The sequence below is a fragment of the Ornithodoros turicata genome, unplaced genomic scaffold (genome assembly GCF_037126465.1).
Source record: "Ornithodoros turicata isolate Travis unplaced genomic scaffold, ASM3712646v1 ctg00000996.1, whole genome shotgun sequence".
Classification (NCBI taxonomy): domain Eukaryota; kingdom Metazoa; phylum Arthropoda; class Arachnida; order Ixodida; family Argasidae; genus Ornithodoros; species Ornithodoros turicata.
The window spans coordinates 246182-269305 of NW_026999435.1; the positions used below are offsets into that span (position 1 = coordinate 246182).

The 23124-nt window shown below is 46.2% G+C and overlaps 1 protein-coding gene across 2 annotated transcripts in view; it reads right to left on the reverse strand.

The window, feature by feature from the left end:
• Positions 1-23124, reverse strand: part of LOC135376045 (uncharacterized) — a 259567-nt gene that overhangs the window by 109565 nt on the left and 126878 nt on the right. For both annotated transcript variants that reach the window (XM_064608649.1, XM_064608648.1), the window contains exons 15-17: positions 22655-22687; positions 12799-12831; positions 8130-8162 (exon numbers count right to left, since the gene is read on the reverse strand). In XM_064608649.1, coding sequence (XP_064464719.1) covers positions 8130-8162; positions 12799-12831; positions 22655-22687 — 99 coding nt within the window. The remainder of the gene's footprint in view (positions 1-8129; positions 8163-12798; positions 12832-22654; positions 22688-23124) is intronic.

Genomic DNA, 23124 nt, shown 5'->3' on the forward strand with positions numbered 1-23124 from the left:
GTATTCTTTACTTGTCAGTTGCTGCATATATCACTTCAATTGCATGTATTCATTCTTTTCCTTTGTTAGTTTCTCTTCCACTCTTATTTGTTTATAAGCCATCTGAGTGCATCGGATCTGAATTCACAGTGTTATTCCACGCGTGTACTACCCATGTTAATTGCTTCGATTCTGTTTGTTCCATGTGTATTTTTCCAAGCAGTTGTTCCACACATTTTATTTAACCTTGAGTGGCCCCTAATCTAGCTCTGCTACGGGGCCCCATTACTGGCACTCTACCTTGTATACCGATTTGCATTTGGATTTGGATAACTCAACTGGTACAGCTTATGCAAACACGTGTCATCTTGCTTCGCGATGCCAATCGGTCATAGCTGCGGAATGAAACGATATGACACAGAGCGTGTTGTCGTTTCAGCGAAATCACGCTTCTTACATCTCGTAATCCACATGCTCGACACTCGGATCAGTCGTTTGATTCGAGCGAAAATATCGGTGGTCATAGTCTCTAATGACAACGGAAGCTGCAGGCCAAGTAAAAAACGCAATGTCTGATGGGCAGGGATACCCGTTCTCTAACGCTAGGTGCCTTGAAGTTATTGCAGATGCAGTGCGAGATACTGAGGCGTCCGTCACTGTCACAAACGTGTTTCGCTCTTGTGTACTCTACGAGCCGGTTTTTGGGTCATATACTACTGCGGTCCCGATAAATGTTTCTGAGGGACGCTTCGTATGGGTTGTTCTCTTACGCTTGTCCCATCCTACAATTCGCAATACAATGTAGTTATCTGGGACTACCTGGGACTACACTATTGCGATCCCAATGAAGGCTTCAGAGTGATGTTTGGCAGTTTCGTGGGGCTGCCTGCCTAGCACCACTTGATGCTCCTCTTCGTTTTTAGGGTGTGGCAGTATTGTTTTCGAAATGTTATGTGGGAAAGCTCCCGCTTGTCCCATCCTACAGTTGGCAATACAACTACCTGGAACCATCACCAACACGGGCACTGCACCTGTTCTTCGTTTCTTGGGTGATGGAGCACTGTTTTAATTAAAATTGTTTTAATTGTGATTCAGTATTGTTGAAATTCTACCAGTACGGCGGAGGGGAATGACATTTAAAATGTACGTTCTTTACCCACTTTTTAGCTTCGTATTCAACCTAAGTCAGCTTGCGGCATCGAGGAACTCCACCAACACGGTGGAGGAAAATGACCTTTGATATTTACTGTCTGTAACAGATTTTGAACCTCGCCTTCAACCTCAGTCGGTTTGTGTCCTCGAGAAACCCCAACAATACGGCGGAGAACAATGACATTTGACCTTGACGTTCTTTACCCCCTTTTTAGCTTCGTATTCAACATAAGTCAGCTTGCGGCATCGAGGAACTCCACCAATACGGTGGAGGACAACGACCTTTGATATTTACTGTCTGTAACAGATTTTGAACCTTGCCTTCAACCTGAGTCGGTTTGCGTCCTCGAGAAACTCCAACAATACGGCGGAGGGGAATGACATTTAAAATTTACATTCTTTACCCCTCTTTGAGCTTCGTACTCAACGTAGGTCAGCGTGCGGCATCGAGGAACTCCACCATTACGGTGGAGGACAATGACATTTGATATTTACTGTCTGTAACAGATTTTGAACCTCGCCTTCAACCTGAGTCGGTTTGCGTCCTCGAGAAACTCCAACAATACGGCGGAGGGGAATGACATTTAAAATTTACATTCTTTACGCCTTTTTAAACTTCGTATTCAACGTAAGTCAGCTTGCGGCATCGAGGAACTCCACCAATTCGGTGGAGGACAATGACCTTTGATATTTACTGTCTGTAACAGATTTTGAACCTCGCCTGCAACCTGAGTCGGTTTGCTTCCTGGAGAAAATCCAACAATACGGCGGAAGACAATGACCTTTGACCTTGACATTCTTTACCCCCTTTTTAGCTTCGTATTCAACGTAGGTCAGCTTGCGGCACCGAGGAACTCCACCAATACGGTGGCGGACAATCACCTTCGATATTTACTGTCTGTAACCGATTTTGAACCTTGCCTTCAACCTTACTCGGTTTGCGTCCTGGAGAATCCAACAATACGGCGGAGGAGAATGACATTTAAAATTTACATTCTTTACCCTTTTTTGAGCTTCGTATTCAACGTAAGTCAGCTTGCGGCATCGAGGAACTCCACCAATCCGGTGGAGGACAATGACATTTGATATTTACTGTCTGTAACAGATTTTGAACCTCGCCTTCAACCTGAGTCGGTTTGCGTCCTCGAGAAACTCCAACAATACGGCGGAGGGGAATGACATTTAAAATTTACATTCTTTACCCTTTTTAGAGCTTCGTATTCAACGTACGTCAGCTTGCGGCATCGAGGAACTCCACCAATTCGGTGGAGGACAATGACCTTTGATATTTACTGTCTGTAACAGATTTTGAACCTCGCCTTCAACCTGAGTCGGTTTGCGTCCTCGAGAAACTCCAACAATACGGCGGAGGGGAATGACATTTAAAATTTACATTCTTTACGCCTTTTTAAACTTCGTATTCAACGTAAGTCAGCTTGCGGCATCGAGGAACTCCACCAATTCGGTGGAGGACAATGACCTTTGATATTTACTGTCTGTAACAGATTTTGAACCTCGCCTGCAACCTGAGTCGGTTTGCTTCCTGGAGAAAATCCAACAATACGGCGGAAGACAATGACCTTTGACCTTGACATTCTTTACCCCCTTTTTAGCTTCGTATTCAACGTAGGTCAGCTTGCGGCACCGAGGAACTCCACCAATACGGTGGCGGACAATCACCTTCGATATTTACTGTCTGTAACCGATTTTGAACCTTGCCTTCAACCTTACTCGGTTTGCGTCCTGGAGAATCCAACAATACGGCGGAGGAGAATGACATTTAAAATTTACATTCTTTACCCTTTTTTGAGCTTCGTATTCAACGTAAGTCAGCTTGCGGCATCGAGGAACTCCACCAATCCGGTGGAGGACAATGACATTTGATATTTACTGTCTGTAACAGATTTTGAACCTCGCCTTCAACCTGAGTCGGTTTGCGTCCTCGAGAAACTCCAACAATACGGCGGAGGGGAATGACATTTAAAATTTACATTCTTTACCCTTTTTAGAGCTTCGTATTCAACGTACGTCAGCTTGCGGCATCGAGGAACTCCACCAATACGGTGGAGGACAACGACCTTTGATATTTACTGTCTGTAACCGATTTTGAACCTTGCCTTCAACCTTACTCGGTTTGCGTCCTGGAGAATCCAACAATACGGCGGAGGAGAATGACATTTAAAATTTACATTCTTTACCCTTTTTTGAGCTTCGTATTCAACGTAAGTCAGCTTGCGGCATCGAGGAACTCCACCAATCCGGTGGAGGACAATGACATTTGATATTTACTGTCTGTAACAGATTTTGAACCTCGCCTTCAACCTGAGTCGGTTTGCGTCCTCGAGAAACTCCAACAATACGGCGGAGGGGAATGACATTTAAAATTTACATTCTTTACCCTTTTTAGAGCTTCGTATTCAACGTAAGTCAGCTTGCGGCATCGAGGAACTCCACCAATACGGTGGAGGACAACGACCTTTGATATTTACTGTCTGTAACAGATTTTGAACCTTGCCTTCAACCTGAGTCGGTTTGCGTCCTCGAGAAACTCCAACAATACGGCGGAGGGGAATGACATTTAAAATTTACATTCTTTACCCTTTTTAGAGCTTCGTATTCAACGTAAGTCAGCTTGCGGCATCGAGGAACTCCACCAATACGGTGGAGGACAACGACCTTTGATATTTACTGTCTGTAACAGATTTTGAACCTTGCCTTCAACCTGAGTCGGTTTGCGTCCTCGAGAAACTCCAACAATACGGCGGAGGGGAATGACATTTAAAATTTACATTCTTTACCCTTTTTAGAGCTTCGTATTCAACGTAAGTCAGCTTGCGGCATCGAGGAACTCCACCAATACGGTGGAGGACAACGACCTTTGATATTTACTGTCTGTAACAGATTTTGAACCTTGCCTTCAACCTGAGTCGGTTTGCGTCCTCGAGAAACTCCAACAATACGGCGGAGGGGAATGACATTTAAAATTTACATTCTTTACCCTTTTTAGAGCTTCGTATTCAACGTAAGTCAGCTTGCGGCATCGAGGAACTCCACCAATACGGTGGAGGACAACGACCTTTGATATTTACTGTCTGTAACAGATTTTGAACCTTGCCTTCAACCTGAGTCGGTTTGCGTCCTCGAGAAACTCCAACAATACGGCGGAGGGGAATGACATTTAAAATATACATTCTTTACCCTTTTTAGAGCTTCGTATTCAACGTAAGTCAGCTTGCGGCATCGAGGAACTCCACCAATACGGTGGCGGACAACGACCTTTGATATTTACTGTCTGTAACAGATTTTGAACCTTGCCTTCAACCTGAGTCGGTTTGCGTCCTCGAGAAACTCCAACAATACGGCGGAGGGGAATGACATTTAAAATTTACATTCTTTACCCTTTTTAGAGCTTCGTATTCAACGTAAGTCAGCTTGCGGCATCGAGGAACTCCACCAATACGGTGGAGGACAACGACCTTTGATATTTACTGTCTGTAACAGATTTTGAACCTTGCCTTCAACCTGAGTCGGTTTGCGTCCTCGAGAAACTCCAACAATACGGCGGAGGGGAATGACATTTAAAATTTACATTCTTTACCCTTTTTAGAGCTTCGTATTCAACGTAAGTCAGCTTGCGGCATCGAGGAACTCCACCAATACGGTGGAGGACAACGACCTTTGATATTTACTGTCTGTAACAGATTTTGAACCTTGCCTTCAACCTGAGTCGGCTTGCGTCCTCGAGAAACTCCAACAATACGGCGGAGGGGAATGACATTTAAAATTTACATTCTTTACCCTTTTTAGAGCTTCGTATTCAACGTAAGTCAGCTTGCGGCATCGAGGAACTCCACCAATACGGTGGAGGACAATGACCTTTGATATTTACTGTCTGTAACAGATTTTGAACCTCACCTTCAACCTGAGTCGGTTTGCGTCCTCGAGAAACTCCAACAATACGGCGGAGGGGAATGACATTTAAAATTTACATTCTTTACCCTTTTTAGAGCTTCGTATTCAAAGTAAGTCAGCTTCCGGCATCGAGGAACTCCACCAATACGGTGGAGGACAACGACCTTTGATATTTACTGTCTGTAACAGATTTTGAACCTTGCCTTCAACCTGAGTCGGTTTGCATCCTCGAGAAACTCCAACAATACGGCGGAGGGGAATGACATTTAAAATTAACATTCTTTACCCCTCTTTGAGCTTCGTATTCAACGTAGGTCAGCTTCCGGCATCGAGGAACTCCACCAATACGGTGGAGGACAATGACCTTTGATATTTACTGTCTGTAACAGATTTTGAACCTCGCCTTCAACCTGAGTCGGTTTGCGTCCTCGAGAAACTCCAACAATACGGCGGAGAACAATGACCTTTGACCTTGACGTTGTTTACCCCCTTTTTAGCTTCGTATTCAACGTAGGTCAGCTTGCGGCATCGATGAACTCCACCAATACGGTGGAGAACCATGAACTTTGATATTTACAGTCTTTACCCCGTTTTGGACATAGCCTTCAACCTAAGTCAGTTTTTGCGGCCTCGAGAAACTCCACCAATACGGTGGAGGACGATGACGCTTGATATTTACAGTCTTTACGCCGTTTTGGACATCGCCTTCAACCCAAGTCAGTTTTTGCGGCCTCGAGAAACTCCACCAATACTGTGGAGGACAATGACCTTTGATATCTAGAGTCTCTACTCTCTACCCCGTTTGGGACCTCGCCTTCAACCCAAGTCAGTTTTTGCTGCCTCGAGAAACTCCACCAATCCGGTCGAGGACAATGACCTTTGATATCTACTGTCTTTACCTCATTTTGAAACTCGCCTTCAAGCTAAGTCAGTCTGCGGCCTCGAGAAAATCCACCAGTGCTGTGGAGGACAATCTATACCTCATTCTAAGCCCCGGCTTCATCCCAGGTCAGTTCATCCCAGGTGAAGGACCATGGCCTCTGACATTTAGAGTCGTTACCCCATTTTGAACCTCGGCTTCAACCTAGGTCAGTACCGGGCTTTTGACGGTTCTTCATGTCTTGCCGAAAGCTATGCTTCAAATGTGACAGCTCTACCCGGGGCTGCCTTTTCAGAAACAGTTCCGCCGGTGTTCTTCCTGTCACAGAATTCGTTTCTGTACGCGAGCAGGAAGTCGGCGAGACGTTGACTGAGGGTTCTGCGCTGGTCTATTAATCTGTCATGTGGAACTTGTTTCAGGAGCGCCTTCTTTGTCGTCTGTACTAGCCGTTCGGCAGCTCCATTTGATGCGGCGTGGTACGGTGGTGTACGTGTGTGACGTATACCGTAGCAACGGATGAAGTCAGCGAATTTTTGTGCGATTAACTGGGGCCCATTATCACTGACGAGCTCCTCCGGAAATCCGTACCCCGCAAAGGTGTCCTGTAATGTATCGATGGTCACGACAGTTGTCGTCGTGCCCCCCCCCCCCTTAGACCCCTCACTTCAATCCATTTCGAGAAAGAGTCAACCAGCAGGAGGAGGTTAACCCCTTCCTTCATGGCAAAGTAGATGTGGACTCTCTGCCACACGTAACTGGGGTACGTCCAAGGGTGAAACGGTCCCGGCGTCTTCACGGATGCAGTCGTTTGACAAACTAAACACAAACAAACAAAACAAAACAAACAAAACACATCGACGAATGACCGCCTCGATATTCTTCTCGATTGACGGCCACCAGACGAAGGACCTGGCTAGCATCTTCATCCTCTGCATGCCTGTATGCTCTTCGTGACGCAATGCCAGGACTTGATGTCGTAATGCATCTAGAACAACAACTAGTTGCCCCCACGTGAGGCAGCCTTGTTCCCGCGATAGTTCATGTCGGCGAACGTTAAACGGCTGACGCTCCTCGCTCCACTGCGTAGGCCAACCCGATGCCAACTGTAACCTGCTGCAATGACGAGGTCCCTTTTCGTCCACTTAGATATTTCATTCGCAGTCACTGGCGTTGATTCAAAAACCGCCAGATATTCCCTGTTGTCTTCATCGGAACGTAAATACTGCCCCTTCTTTAGACATATTCGGCAACGAGATCCCTAAGGTAACGTGTCGCCTAGTGGAGGGTTTGGTAGTCGAAAAGTTGCGGCATAATATTTACGTTACTTTTATTTCGTAGCGGAAGTGGCATCGCGTTGCTTTTTTATTTTTCTAACGACACTAGAATTGCGTTACCTTTTTCCGGAGTAGCGAGCCGCAGTATTCCATTGCTCGGCTTTTGCAGCCGGCACAACATTGGTTACGACTGACGAGAACTCTAAAAGAAACCCCTTTCCTCCAGCAGTAACTCGCGGCGAACACTTTGTCTGGTTTTTATTTAAGCGACGAACAGCTTCGTAAACACTGCCTCTTTAAACGTGGAGGCTATGCGTCGTCGGGACGAACAGGTAAAGGTTAGTTAACTGAGAAAACTGTACGGCTTCTCTAAATGATGCCTATATAGGCGAGAGCGATGATATTATTTAACTAAGTTCTTTTTTTTCCCCTTTTTTTGGCAAGTTGGCACATATCGAGGCAGAGGAAAACAGCGCATAGACATGACGAAGGAGAGACACAAGCGGAGCCCTCCGTGCGTGTCGACTTCTCCATTCCGTTCCAGCGCCCTTTTCCCCTTGACTCACGGCTTTTCATAATGGGGCAAAATTTATGCTGATGGTGAAAGAGCTCGCCATTGTCGGCCTCACATATGTGAGCCACGTCACGACTGACGCCCTGAGAATTGTGCGTCCTAGGCCGACTTCTAAAGGAACTGTGCTGACATATGTCTAAAATCGTCCGACGAAACCCAGGAAAAACCCCAGACAGCACAGCCGGCACCGGGATTCGAACCCGGCTACCTCCCAGCCTCGACGTGACGTGGCCAGCACGCGAACCACTGAGCCACACTGCAAAATTAATTACGATCAAGAATAACTCGCAGTCAATAATGTTACCTAGTTACACAAGTATATGCACAACTGGTGTTAGACTCGTATTCGGTTCCTTACCTGTGAGGCTTTCTCGTACACGCTGGCGAAGTTCTGAAAAGTATGCACATTGTTTTCAAAACAGTAGCATGATGGAGTACTCGTGGCTGTGTCCGCTATTGTCGGACGTCATGAAATGTGCGACCCCTTGATTCAATGTAGAAGGACAGCGACATAAAACATGCCGAACAAAACTAGAATTGCGTTTCAAGGACGGCGATTTAGGACCAAGGACGGAGAGAACCAGACGGGAAGGCTGCGTACTCTGGCTTCTTAGGAATCGGGGAATCACAACTAAGGAACGGTCCCGTCTGGTTCTGTCCATCCATGTCTCTCTGCTGCGTTAAATTTTGAGTATGACTTACCAACAACCCTGTTTCTCTACTGTAGTATCGGGTATCGTATGAATGAAGGAATGGGGCTGTGCGATTCCTTAATGCTCTACAATACGGTGTAAGACTAAACCGTAATTGATAGCTCTGTACGAGTTGTCATCAACTCTCGACATTGAATCGTTGTCGTGTGTTCTATGGTGCGACGCAGGAATATAGAATGTGTACTAATTTCTGTACTAATATCTTATTGCGCCATGAAGCGGTTTGAAACACAAATCACCTTAATGATTGCAGAAGTCGGCTGCAATGAAACCCTTCATGCGTGACCTTTCTTTCTAGCCCGCATCAAGCGAAAGAACAACTGGTACAAAACTAAATGCATATTAATCACAAACGATACCCTGAGCAACTAAAACATTACGCGTGATAGAAAATTCTCGAAGCGTTTCACTGAGAAAACACCCCACTCCACTTGGACAGTCTTTATGTCAGAGCGAACCACGAGCTGTCACACTCTGAAAACGGTGTTCGAAATGGACCGCTCACAAATTTCCGTTGATACTGAAGACGCGCTCCCATACTCGGTACCTCATTGTCTGGCTGCTCTCCTCCTTCGTTACGCAGCAACAGGCTTCACGCGACTATTGTTCCGAATTGCCTTCGTTCATTGCATTGCCCCAGAACAAAACAAGTCGTAGCTATAGTTGTTCGATAGTCTGCCTCGCACGCTTCTCTCGCTGTGCCTTTGCGCTCATTATCTTCTGCTGGGTCTTCTGTTCATCAGCGTGAGGCGATTTTTTCGGTCATCACATGGCCATCTTTGCTGAGAAACATATTGCACATAAGCGGTGTCATAGTATACACGTCACTTCTCGAGGCATACACCCATGGCCTGAGATTGCGCGGACGCTTGGCGCCGAGCATTGGCTGTTCCGTTTAGTGGGGTTCCTGTGGTCGTATGTCGAAATCCGCTTCTGTACCGCTGGCGCCATGATCGGCGGTGACAGCGTGTCATGAGCCAGGGTGTCGGAGCGAACCGAAAACCGAAAAAAACACACGCTATTTTGGTGCGAACCGGAACGGAATCGAAACCGTATACGTTTTTTCCGCTCAGGAGGGAATCCAAAAATAGTATTTAACGGTTTTCGGTCCAAGAAAAAACTTCGCCGGTTTGGACTACGAATAGGCGAATGAAACTGACGTCGTGTGTTCTGAAGTCATGTAGTGGATACTTTACGAGGGTTACAGTTACGGTGGAATGTGTGTCGGTATACTACGGCCCTTAGGCTCCCTTTGTAACGTTTTATCGTTCGCGCACATAGACTTGGAGGTACATGTGACAGGTTGTGACTCTCTACCAATGTGCCGTAGTGTTCGTTTTAATTACATCCGCCCAAACTCTCCTGAACTAAACAGCGACCCAAGGGGGCTGCGTTACGGCTTCTATATCGGTAATGTCGCGCAACGCGTCCCTTGTTTGAGAGCAGCGAAGTTGAATACATTTACGTATCCGCGAGGGCAAGCGCGTGCGAAGTGGCGCCTCTTTTGTGGACAGGACACGAAGAAAAGAAAACGGAGCCGTCGAGCGCGTTTGTGAGTTAAGGTGTTCCTCGATTTTAGTCGCATAAGTGCGGTGGTGCTTGCTGGCTAGGAAGCAGCAACATACACTTGGATGGGACGCGATCGCACCAATCCCGCAAGAAAGTACTTTACGTATGACATCACGACAAACAAGTCCGTCTGTATCATGCGCTTCAAGAAAGGAGAAAGCCTGTTTGAACAGATAGTCATCTTCAGGAACCAGGAGCTACCAATTTCACAGCTGCCTATTAATATTAAATACCATGTATGCGGAATAAACGGGTTTACATGTTGCAACATTGTTTTTTTTTTGTTTTTTTTTTCTGGGAATGAATATGCCCACCAGAGGCGGAACGGGTTAAAACCGGTATGAACCGTTATTTTTTTGCTCCGGAGCAGAACCGGTACCGGAACGTTTATGATAGAACCGGAACGAAAACCGGAACGAAAAACGTTTCGATTCGACACCCTGGTCATGACGACTGCGCCGTCCCCTAGGTTTTCAGAATGTTCCCTTCTTGTCTCTTCGCGAACTGATAGTTAACGAATGAGTGAATTGGGAGATGATACAAGGGCACATCGTATCCCCAGGAGAAATGGTTTCTTCTTGACTCCGCGCCAAGTGTATTTAATGGAAGAACGAATCAATTGTGTAGTGATATGAAACCACAACACATTCATGTGTAATTATGGTATTGCGATATTATCATAATCATCACCAGGGAAGGATTACGAACGTATTTTTGTTACTACTATAGTTTCGTTTCCGTTACGTTTTCGTTACTGTTTCCGGTAATGGAACGGCTGCTACAGAGCTGCGGGGGGACAGCCCGTCCAGCTCTGTCAACACCCTGTTTTGCCCAAGTGCTGCTTCGGTGTCACCCGTACACATTACACAGGTAATTTTACGTCGTTGGGATGCGCACATCTTGCAAGGTTTTTAAAGAAGTGTAGGAACATGTCTTCAGTCACTCTAACTCCAGCAAACCAAGGTGGGCGTAACTTTTATCCAATGTCGCATTCGTAGGCGGACGCTCTCAGTAGTAAGCAATACTGGCATATAGCCTCGGTGAAACGAAGAAACTAAAAATAAAAATCATGGTGTCATGCTCGTGCTATGGTGGAGTAGAGTGCTAGAGTCTATGTTGTGTAAGTCTCATGTCTTCGTGTCATGTAGGTAGCTAATGACACGAGTAGGTAAGCGAGTGATGTACCCTCCATATCCGATATTGCGCTTTGTTTCCATGCTCTCGTGCAGTGTAGTATTTAGAGCATTAGAGGGAATGGAGTCATCAAAATACAAAAATAAAATGAAAAGTCACTGAAATGTCATCGCGCAATAGTAATAGCCATTAACCGAATTCAATGCCGCACGATAATTTTCGTTTCCGTTTCTGTTTTCGGTAATGGATGACAGTGGTATCCGTTTCCGTTTCCGTTATCGTTACCATCTCCAATTTCGGTAATATACCGCTTCTGTTTCCGTTACGATTATTGTTACCCTTCCCTGATCATCACCAGAGCGCGGGTAAAGATGAACTAAAAACTCGCGACATCCGTGTTTCACACGATGCGGCGACCGCGAAGAGTGCGTACGGCGTATACAGATAGAGAGTGTAGGGCTCGACACGCCACAGTAGAACGCAAACGGTACAGGACACCGGGAGGACAGGCAACCAGACACGCATTGGCTGCACGCCGACGACAACATGACCCAGCAGTGAGGGAACACAAACCGGCTACGACAAGACGAGGGAGAGAAGGCCCGAAAGTTAGGGAACACGAGGCCGAGACCTAGAGACGTAAACTGTTCCATACGTGTGTACCTTAAACCAGTGCTCGTCCGTCGGAGTTTGCACTGGCGCACGCGGATTCTGCACAGAAGCTTTCGAAGAAAGAGTTTGGACATGTTTGTCACGTTTGCTATGGGCTTAATTATTTGACGTTTGCTATAAGACGTTTTGAGCGCCACCGCCGTGGCGCCCACAACGTCGTCAACTGTTGGCCAGGAAATTCACGGCAGGATGTGTGGGAAGCTTTAAGGCAAAAAAAAAAAAAGAAACAAAAAACTTGTCCACACGTTCGTGCGTTATACAGCCGTGGGCCTCATGTCGCGTTTCTCGCGGATGCGCGATACAGCTGTCGCTGTTACTTCTTCGCACGTGCTGCAAAAAAGGCCTGAATTTTTTCATTTTCAGACACGAAAATATATAAAAAGAAACAAGCATTCGCATGCAAATCTGCGCTCTAATTATTAATGTCCTGGAAACTCTATCGCTTGGCCGCTTCTTAAAGGGACTATGAAATTATTTTTTCTCGTTTTCATCAGAAAGAAAACATTTTTCTGACTCTAGAACCAAAATTTTACCTTCGCCATGCGAGGCGTATTCTCGGGAGCGAATTTCAACGGAGCGGCCAAAGGAGTACAGCTGGCACCGCGCCGGGGCGAGCTGCCGCACGGAGACACAGTGAGCAACTTGACGGAACGACGGCCGATTCCGCGACGCGTCATCGTGACGTGTCGTGGTTCCGCCAAGAGCATGCGCCGTAGGATCCCGAATATGCGTCCACTGGGAGTGGAAATCTCCATGACGCCAGCTTCCGCGCGCAATTTACAGCCGAACACGTTGGCTACTAAGTTCAAAGAATTTTTTTCCTGCGTTTCGCTCGTGTTTTCGTGCCCTTTTTGTCGGCTTCAATGATCAGAATACTTTCGCATAACTACCAGCATCTTGTCATAATTATGCCACTCAATCAACTCTCTGTTGGCTCACCTTTTCCATTTCTTCTGCAACAGCTTGCATCCCCTGTTCAACGTAAGCGATGATGTCAACGAAATGAACATTAGCACATCATCACATTCACTGATCATTCAAATCGAGTTTCGAAATCACCACACTTTCAAGGGTGGGGTTGGGTGATGCCGAAATAGCTTACGTTGTTCGCCGCCCACTTTCAAGACACATAGTCCTACAATGCGATGCATCAATCCCATATTACGGTTTGCGAAGCAATAATGAATGTGAAATTAAGGTTTGCCACTTTTCTACCAGTTTAGATTTTGAGCTGCTGCGTGTGTCGTCCTTCGTCAGAGCTTTAACCAAGCTCAGACTTAATTTATTCATCGACTGAACCCTTTATCTAGAGGGCAAGAAGTACCAGTGGGCACCTTAGCCTAACTCGTATCGACAGTCCTCGGCTGCAGCATTCAATTTTCCTGTGGATGCACTTGAGGTGCGCTAACCTTTCGCACCCAACTCACCAGTCTTGTGGTATCTTCGACTGGCAGTACCAATGCTCTAAGCCAGAGCACCTTAAGATTAAGGAAGAAAAAAGATGGAAGAAAGAAACAACTGGCCCAATCCGTTGTCAGAGCACTCCGTTTTGACCAGTCGAGGATAAAGATAAAGACAGATAGCAGACTGCTATGCGTCTACACGTATTCGGTATTTATATAATTGTTCATTATCGAAATAAACTGTCACTCCAATTCCATTCAATAAAGCGCGCGCTCAAGAGCGCTCTTGAGCGGTCAGTAGCCGCCAGTCGAAGATGACACAAAATTTACAGCTCCTATCTGGGCTTCGCATACTCCAGAAAAGCTAATGTAATTAAAGCCTAATTCCAGAAAGACACCATGAACTTACTCACAAAACCCGATGAACAGGTTCTTGTTGTCCGCTCCGCTTTCAACGTGACTTGGTGTTTTCTCAATAAGCTTTCGCGCGTTCGGCGTTGCCAATGATCGCTTAACAATGGAATCGATGTCACTTTGACCATTTCATTTCATTTCATTTATTCATAACCCTCCAATCGTATCCAATCTCACGGTTGATGCCCTTCCATCAGCTGTCGTTCTTTAATTGGAACTCGGGCAACTTGAATTGCTTTTTTATTCCTATTTGGGCACAAATATCTCTCTAGTACAAATATCTAAACAAACACAGAAAACAGCAAAGAGATCAATGCTGTATCTTTTGTTAGCTTGATATCTACACGGTCAGTCTAGCAAGCGTACCACAAAAATAGCAGACGGGGTTCAGCCAGCCTCACACTTCGCAGTCTGGCAGCCATTTATCTCAAGTTTTGTTGGAATTATTTTGTGTGCGCTATGGTCCTGTAGAAGAAAAATTGAGAATCAAGCAAAATGTCATTCTATGCATTTTCTATGGCATATATCACACTCAAAAGCCGCCATTTTCTTCTGTGTGTGCTTCAATTTTGCTTTTACCGCACACAGGCGGCGCCAACATTCAGAAGAAGAGGATTGGTGCATAACGTCAGAATGGACATGTGACATTGTCGTAGGCAGCGCCGCCTGTGTGAGGTGATGTGAACGTGAAGCAAACTTAAGAAAAAGTGGCGGTGTTTGCGTGAGATATAGGTCATTCAAAATGCATGTGGCGAGATTTTCCTTTCTTAATTTTCTTTCCGCACGACCATAGCGGTTACAAAAAGTAGAATGAAAAAAAAATTCAATAAAACTTAAAAGAAATTTCCATCAGTTTTTAATGATTGTGCTAGGCTAAATCACCTCTCCTATTTTTACGATACGATTGAGATGTGTAACGTTTGCTAGCCTAACCCTGTGTTAAACATCGCCGCCCGTCCAACGTGCCTTTCGACTGTGTGTGTGTGGCGTCAATGCCTGAGCGGTCACCGTGCCAACTGCGTGGCGGTTACTTGCTCCCTACCTCTCGGCTGAGTCTAACCGGCAGAGCCGAGTCCGGCTTCAGATGATCTGCATTGGAACAGCACGTACGTTTATGCGTCCACGCGTGTAGCAGGTTAGTCTCCTTCAAGCGTCCCCTTTCAGCTGCATGCGCCGTGTCATCTCTACCTAAGCTACGTAGATATTTATACGGCTGTCTGTGTGTGTTGGTACAGCACTGACTTGCAGGATGGCCGGTTCGCTCCCAGCTGAGGTCGGTGCCAATCTGGGGGATGTACTGTAGGGGACACGATTGTCTAAAATCAGTACTCTCCTCTAAATCTCCAGGCGTTGCAAGACTATTTCTTTGGAATGATGAACACGTGCAGCACATAGTCCATATTCAACCCAGGCGAAAATCTGGACTGGTCCCAGAATGGTTCCAGTTGAATCTGGACTGGTTCCAGTTGGATGTTTGATGGTCCCGGAATGGATCCAGTTGAATGTGGATGGTCCCAGCTGGATTCCCAAGTGAGGTGGCTGGTTCCACTTTGGTGACATCAGTGGTACCACTCTGGTCTCAGATGGTTCCAGAAGTTCCAGCTGGAGCCTCACAGTTACCATTTTGTTCCCAGAATGGTCGCTGAGACTCCAAGTTGGGCAGCTTTCCAGCTTCCCCTTTGAGATTTCATCTTGTCCACACTTGCCGTGTTTTGTTTGATCTATTACTCTGATCTATTTTAGCACAGGTATGACCTCTTTTTATTGATGTTTATCTAGGTGCGCGCGTCTGCGAATGCTGTATCCCTGTAACTCGCCAATTCGTGCACGTTCTCATCTGAGGTGAATATCATGCCATATTAAGTACCAGAGAAATGTAAAAAAATACATGTCAACAACAACGAAAATTAAGCTAAATACTAGAAGAAAGACAACAACAAAAAAAGAAAGGTAATTGCACAGGCTGATGCAATGTGAAGACGCCACGGCAATTCAAACTTCAAACTAGTGATGGGTCGTTCGCAAATGATTCGTTCGCAGCGAACGAATCATAAGAGTGAACCACGAGAACCGATTCCTCGTCCCGCAAATCCTCGTTCAGTGGTTCAAAGTGGTTCAGTTATGTTAGAGCACTAGATTCAGTAGTTACACCGCGTCATCTATCGGCTCTTCTCTGAAGCTTGAACCAATCGTCGTCCGGCAGCAGACGGCGCCACTATGCAAACACGCCAACTACGCATTCAATCGCCTGTGGCTGTGGAACAGTGGAAGGACAACACACAGGAAGGGCAACAAACACACTGACGACACTGGGGGTGGATGAGGGGGGATTCGACGACACCTTGGAGCCCTGAACATGAGTTGCCCGAGGGGGAGGTGCTAAGGCAAGGGAGAAGCTAGAGCTGTTCATGATTGGTGCATTCTGCTTGTGTCCGGCGCAGGGCCGAGAGATATCGGAGAACCACTGAATCGTACCATCGTACTGACCCAAATGAACCGCACTCAACGAATCGAAGCAAACTGGGAAGAGACGGATAGTCGAAGGAGTCGAGTGGAAAAGATCGCGACTTCGTGATTCACTGGCGCAGTCGTTCTCGGCTGGTTCGTGCGGAGAGTGGTTCGTTCGCGTGGTTCGCGTAGTCAACCACTGGACGCTTGGTGGCTTGGTTATGTGGCTCGCACATGCGAGGAACCACTTCGTTGTGGTGCTCTTCTCGTGTCGCTTGCAACGGACATCGGCGCTTTGAAGATTAACGTTCTAGGGGGCATTGTGGCCGCTGCTCCTTAGAATGACGGTAAACAATGATAGCTTGTTGTTTCATTTAGCGGGATAACGGTGCGGCTGTAAAAAGGACACACTTAAATACTTTGATTTTTTCTTTACTCAAATGTTACCTCCTAATGAATCGGAGAGTCGAAGAGATCGCAGAACCACAGAGAACCAAACAACTAAACCGTATTGCTGAATCGGATAAGACTGAGAGCCGCTGACTCGCGGGATGAATCGAGGAGCAGCCGAACCGTTTGGGAGCAAACGATTCACTGGTTCATGGGTTATTCGGTTGTCAGCTACTCTCTGCGTAGAACCGCGTTGTTCTCGCTCTCAGCGTTTGGGATTTTACAGTTGGTTCATTCGGCGCGTCGACATCGAGCTTTATGGCGTTCGTTGTATGGGTGGAAGCATTCGGAATCAGAAGTGTGCTCGCTCTCCGCATCGCTCGCTATGCTCATTGGATAATTACAAGTTGCTTGTGAGGTGCACTGGACAAATCCCTTTTGACTTATTACGTGGGCTGGAGGACGTGCTCCCCTGGTATTTCGTGATAATATTTCCGCAGCCTGCAAGTTGGTTTTCGAATCTCTAACGTTAGTTCAAAAATCCTAAGTTAAAAACAGAACATGCTCCATCTTCTTATGACGTTACATTTCACCTCCCTCTCGGTTTCCGCTTGTAAAATTTAAGGCTCCGAGATAAACCACAGAAGCATGCAAACTAGTATTTGACACTGCCTTGATCACAGCTAAGAAAATATTTAGACCGAACTCCCGGTGCCTGCCGACTTCGAATTTGGCGCCACCACTATCGTGACTGGCAATGGTGGGGGCTCCATCACAGGGCCACATGATCCAGTGACGACACTGATTCATGAACGAATCTTTTGAACGAATCACTAATGTTAACTGATTCGGACGAACCGGTTCACTAAAAAGAACCGAATTTCCCATCACTACTTCAAACGGCGAGAGCCGAGAGGGAGAGGAGAGGGCGAGAGTGGCAGTGGCCCGTGGGTGGCAGGTGGCAGTTGGAACTTGGACGCGTCGCAGCAATTTGGTTCTGTCTTCAGTAGCCGTCGCAAGGATGGTGTACCTCCTATGGAGTATTTACGTGTGTTTCAGCGCGCTTTGTAAGACAATGCGATGACAGTGGTTCCTGTGCAACACATTGTCGATTTCCCGGAAGAGTTTTGACGCCAAGAAGACGTAAACGGCGTAGGGGCCAGAACGCACTGTGAAACGCCAATCGGGCTGCACGTCGCGAATGTTTGCAGGTATGAGTGATGACCGTGACGTTTTGATTACTATTAATTAGATGTTTCATTTTAGAAACTTCGGAGGAACTTGAAGAGAAACAGGATAAGAAGATTCCGAACGTACGGTGAAGAGGAATGGGGTGTATGTCGCGACCTGCATAGAAAACAGGAGTGTCGTGTCATCTTCTCTAAGAAAATACAAGATGTGAGGTGGCCAACGAACGAAATCTCCCTGCGGTCCGTGAGTGCATCGCACAGTCAGGCATATGCTTGTCTAGACACAGAATGATCAGACTTATACCACGTGGTATGTACATGTAGAGATGTATTGATTATTTCTTTCTGCTCAGTGTATGCTTTTAGCAGAATAAACGGTAATTATTTGAGCAATATGTGCATTTGTACGCATTATTTTCGGTCATGCGTTCAGTGGTCCCAGCTGCTAAGTGGCCGGATCACGGACCACTTAGCAGAGGAGACCACTCGATCAATTCCACAGGTTCCACTTCAACTGGGACCATCGTGAAGCTGGTTCCACTTTCAACTGGTCCCAGTCACTAACTGGTCCTACACTCAAAGTGGGACCTGTCCAATAAACCACTTTGAAGTGGTCCCACTCCAGATTTTTGCCTGCGACCGGCCTCGGTGGCTCAATCGGTAGCGTGTTCGCCTTCTGATCCCGACATCGCGGGTTCGAACCCGGCCGAGGACGCCAGCAACTTGGTGGCAGGGGACAAGTTGCTTAGACACGCAGTCTTGCGCGAGGGACGTTTAATACGGGGTGCCGTGTGATGAGCTTTCATCGCACGTTAAAGAACCCTCAGGTGGGCAAAAGCAATCCACAGACCGACCGCTGTGGCGTCGCTCATGATCTCAGTTGTCTCGCGACGTAAACACCCAATTATTTTTATTATTTTTATTTTTGCCTGGGAAATACAATATTGGCACAACACTTTTAAGCGCAACCGAGGTAATATGGGACGGCATTTTAGCTAACCGTGTCCCCAACAGCACATTGCTTTCAGCGTCGTCTGTAGGAAACTTTCCCAGCCTCAGCTGGTCGAGATTATATGCAGTCCTGCTGTACGGCACGTGGAGCATGTTGCCGAGCTGGAAGGCTTACACTTACGAGTAAACCTACCACAATTATTATAGTTATCGGGGGTGCGAGCTCGCACGATTAAGTACATTTGAATGTGCACTCAAAGCCCCAGGACAGATTTTCTCTTCAGGAGGTAAGGAAGATTTGATTAGCTCTGAAATGGGAGAGGATAATTAGTGACGAAACCACAATATCATGAAAATCAGCGCGCTGAAAACCGGCTTGCCTTCGGCCGCGGGCTAGCGCTTATCATAGTCTGCTAATCTATCGCGGAATGATTCTGTAGGGTCTTCTTCTCGTCTGTGAAGATAAAAATGTACCATTGATGTGCTCGGATGACTGATAGCATTTCAGTCCAGGAAGGGTACTTCTCCAGTATGTACCCACTGGAAGGTGCGTCTTATCATTGTTTCGGATGGGGCTTGCTCTATTTGTGGATGCGTGCTTCTTAACCAGATATCGTTCCATCGGCGTGCGACTTCTGGCAGATATCAAATCAAACAGGTCCCGGTTACACTACATAAGATGTACCTCGTTTAGCTGGGTCGAGCTATAAAGAACGCCACTTTTAATGACACCATGTCGTGGCGATTCATAAAAACTCATCGGTCAGTGGTCTCAAAAGAACAATAAATTACATTCTGTTTGGGGACATAGATGACATACATTTAATGCATTTGAAAAAGTACAAAAGCTGTACGCTGGGCAACATTCACACCATCAGTGTCGGCTATCAGGAAGCCAGACTACTCAGTTAAACAGCGACCACCACCACTATCGGGCCAACTTTGCGTGACATAAAGGCCACGAAAAAAGCTACGAGAAAGTCTCAGACACGGTAGTGCCATCGTGAAAAAGCGAGTGGCAATCCAGTTCCTTTATATATACGTATATATATATGTTTGTAAGTGCTCAAACGTCGCCACGCCAGTATGGATAGCTGTTTCGGCCTTTTTGGGCCTCGCCAGCAATACGCAGGCAGGCAACGTTTGAGCAGATGGCTTCAGAAGGTCACGTAACACTTGATTCCTCCCGTCAGGGTGAGCTAACGCGCCACTGAAAGCCCAGTGCAAAGCCAGTGAAGTATATTAGAATAATAGAATAGTAGAAAATAATAACAATGTTTTGTGTATCAGCTGCTTGTAACTTGTATCCTCTTTTGTTTGCTTGATAGCTTTTTGGGAACAGCAAGCCTACACCGTGGCTAACCTTTCCCTTCTCTTTTTTCTTCTACTTCGCATTAAACATACCCCCCCCCCCTTCGCCTCATTCCAAAGCGCTTCGCTCTGCAAATAACCCGCACCGTGGGGTACCGGATTTTATCTGATGGTGCTCGCCGTACGCCACAACCCTACTTCATCACTTCATCCGTGGTAAATAGTCACCGCGGCAAAAAAAGAAACAAAAAGGGGAATTTCTGTTGTCTGCTATACCTTTCCAGTCGTTAGTTTTGTGGCCCAACCTCGTGTTGTTACATATGTTCAGTTGCGGGCATTAGCTGTGTCGTACTGTAACCATATATGGCTAGCTTAACGCGATCATGTTAAACCCTACTCTGCGCATCCGTATGCAATGGAACTACCAGAGGTGGGGGGTTTACCGGGTGTCCGGTGGAATACGTTTGTGTCGGCCACGTTTGTAGCCAGGCCTCGGTTAAAGCTGTCCCTACTATTTACGGAATATGCGTACATGCGAATATCTTCAATGTATTTGCTGTACGCTGTTTTACTTGGGCAGCTGCCCGCCACGTAACACGTAGACCCCTTACTGTATCAAAAATAATTCTCTTTTGGGTTTCTGTAGCATTCAAATAGTGCTCCCAGCACGAACGATATGGTTTTCCCGCTAGTACGCGAACTACAATGTACTCAGACAGTGTCAACAAACTTAAATTGGAGTTCGCAAAGTAAGACCACGTTTCAGGTAAAAAATTCGGTAGATTTAAGCGTATTTTGATCTTTTTTCAGTATCTCAGTAGATTGAAACGAATTCCTCTAGATTTACCGATATGTCAGTAGACCTGGCAACACTGCTGAGCACTGCACAGTTGGCGCTGGGCCGTCGGCAGATGCGCTTTAATTCTGGGAAGGTCCGGACAAATGTCGCGCGTTCCGCAGTCGTGTCAACGGTGCGTTTGGTTGTACTGCGTCTATGTCGTTCCGCACAAAATGCGGTCATGGTCAAGGAGCAAAGCAGGTGCTGGGAGGGGGAAACTAATGCTAACGCATCTGTGTCGCATGAATCCATTGATTGCCGTAAATTTTTGGTTCCTTTCTAGTCGTCAGCAGAGCACTACTGCATGCAGTGACGTAAAGGAAGACGGAAACAGGCGATTCATTAGAAGACGCAATACGACATGAACTGGAAATTTGTTTTTGTGTTGTTGTGTTAAATTCGGGTGCTGTTTGCTTTCGCGACGTGCGCTTTTCTCCTTGTAGTGCAGTTGTGTGATAGAGAGCGTAAAGTTTAGGACCACTCAGGAGGGAGGGCGTTGCCTGCAAAAAAAATTATCAGAGAAGAGGGTCCCAAGCCCCGAAGCCCCAGCGCAGTAGGCGCCATTGGATCGGAGGAACCTCGCGGTGACACATGCTGGAAAGTGACATTTTCTGAATATTTAAATACTTTCAGTCGTTCAAGCACTGCGCTGGCACATTTTTGTCTTCCTGGCACGGAGAATACTCTGCTCTATCGTTCTGCCAAAAATAAGCAGACTATGATAACGCGACCAAATGCGGACCGAGACACCGAGAGAGAGAGAGAGAGAGAGCTAATTTTCTTATTGTTTTGGTTTTCTTCACTCATCATCCTCTCCGATCTCAATGCAGCCAAATCTTCCTAACCTCCTGAAGAGAAAATTTGACCTGGGGCTTTAAATGCACATTCGGGTTGCCACCTGTCCTGATTTCACCCGGACAGTACGGATATTCAAGACTTGCGTTCGGTGTTGGCTGAAGGTATAATCCGCATAAAAAATGTTCGAAAATGTTTCGAAGTCGGAGCAAATACCTTACGACTTTTCGTTTCCATCATTGTCAACAAAGATTGAGCAATAGCAAAAATGAGCTCATTGAACCACATGAAAATGCCGTAGAAAACTCCCATCTATTATTGGAAACGTTCATAACCAGCGCTCAGTTTTCAAGTTTCAAGACTTTGATCCGGTTCCTCACAGTCCATTTCATCCAATCGAAGACTGGGTACAGAGTGGAGGAAGGTATGAGAGGGCATAACGACAGCTCCAAACAGAGCCCACAGTTTGGTATGGTTCACACAGCTCTGGACACAATGCAAATAAAATCATGATTAAAAGCGTTAAAACCCCAGTGCCAGGAAGCTAAAAAGACAGACACAAACACATTGCGCTGACTGGCTAACCAAGAACTTTATTATCATTCAAACCCACTTAAATCTGACCTTCTCGGATTCAGCCCTGCCTTCTTCTCAAGGTTGTCCCTCCTCCAACTGGTCTGCCTGATCACGTGTTCTAACAAGGTCTTGTTGTTCCTTTCTATCAATAGCTGAACGATCTTGATAGGAACGATATAGGAACGATAGGAAGGAATAATATGCCTTGTTTGAACGCGTGATCAGGCAGACCAGTTGCAGGATGGACAACCTTGAGAAGATCAGAATTAAGCAGGTTTGAATGATAATATAAAGTTCTTGATTCGCCAGTCAGTGCATGTGTCTGTCTTGTTAGCTCCCCGGCCACGGGAGTTTGAACGCTTTTAATAATGCTTCCAGAAAAGCGAACAGCCCGATTTTTCACCCTTTTTGTAAATGAAATTTACTGAACCAATAAAAGCAAATCCTCTTTCTAGCCCCTTTCGATATGTCCTACTCACCTTTGCAAAATTCTTCAGGAGAGTTTCACCACCCTGAACGAAGCAGGGAATAATTAGCTTTATTATCACACAGTTGACAAGAATATCATGTGTAAATATGTTAAGTGGTGTGACACTGACCATTAAAGAAAAGTTTACGTCAGCGCGTAATAGAATATGAACAGTTATGGATACATTTTACTTTTCGCCTTGCATTCTGCGTCTCCCTTGAGAAAACGATTTTCTAGTTTGTATGCAGGTCTTAACCAGGAACTGTCCAGTCTATTCACTCGCAATCTAGCAGATAATTTTTTTTTCTAACGCTGGATACAGGATTTATTGAGCGCACTGTATACTAAGCAGGAATTCCAAACCACTTTGTAACCAGCCCTTATCAATTTCTGTATCAAGCACACTGTATACATGTTTTGTACGGAAATTTCTGTCCGTTTTGCAACTAGTCCGTATTCAGTCTGATATTCAGCAGCAGT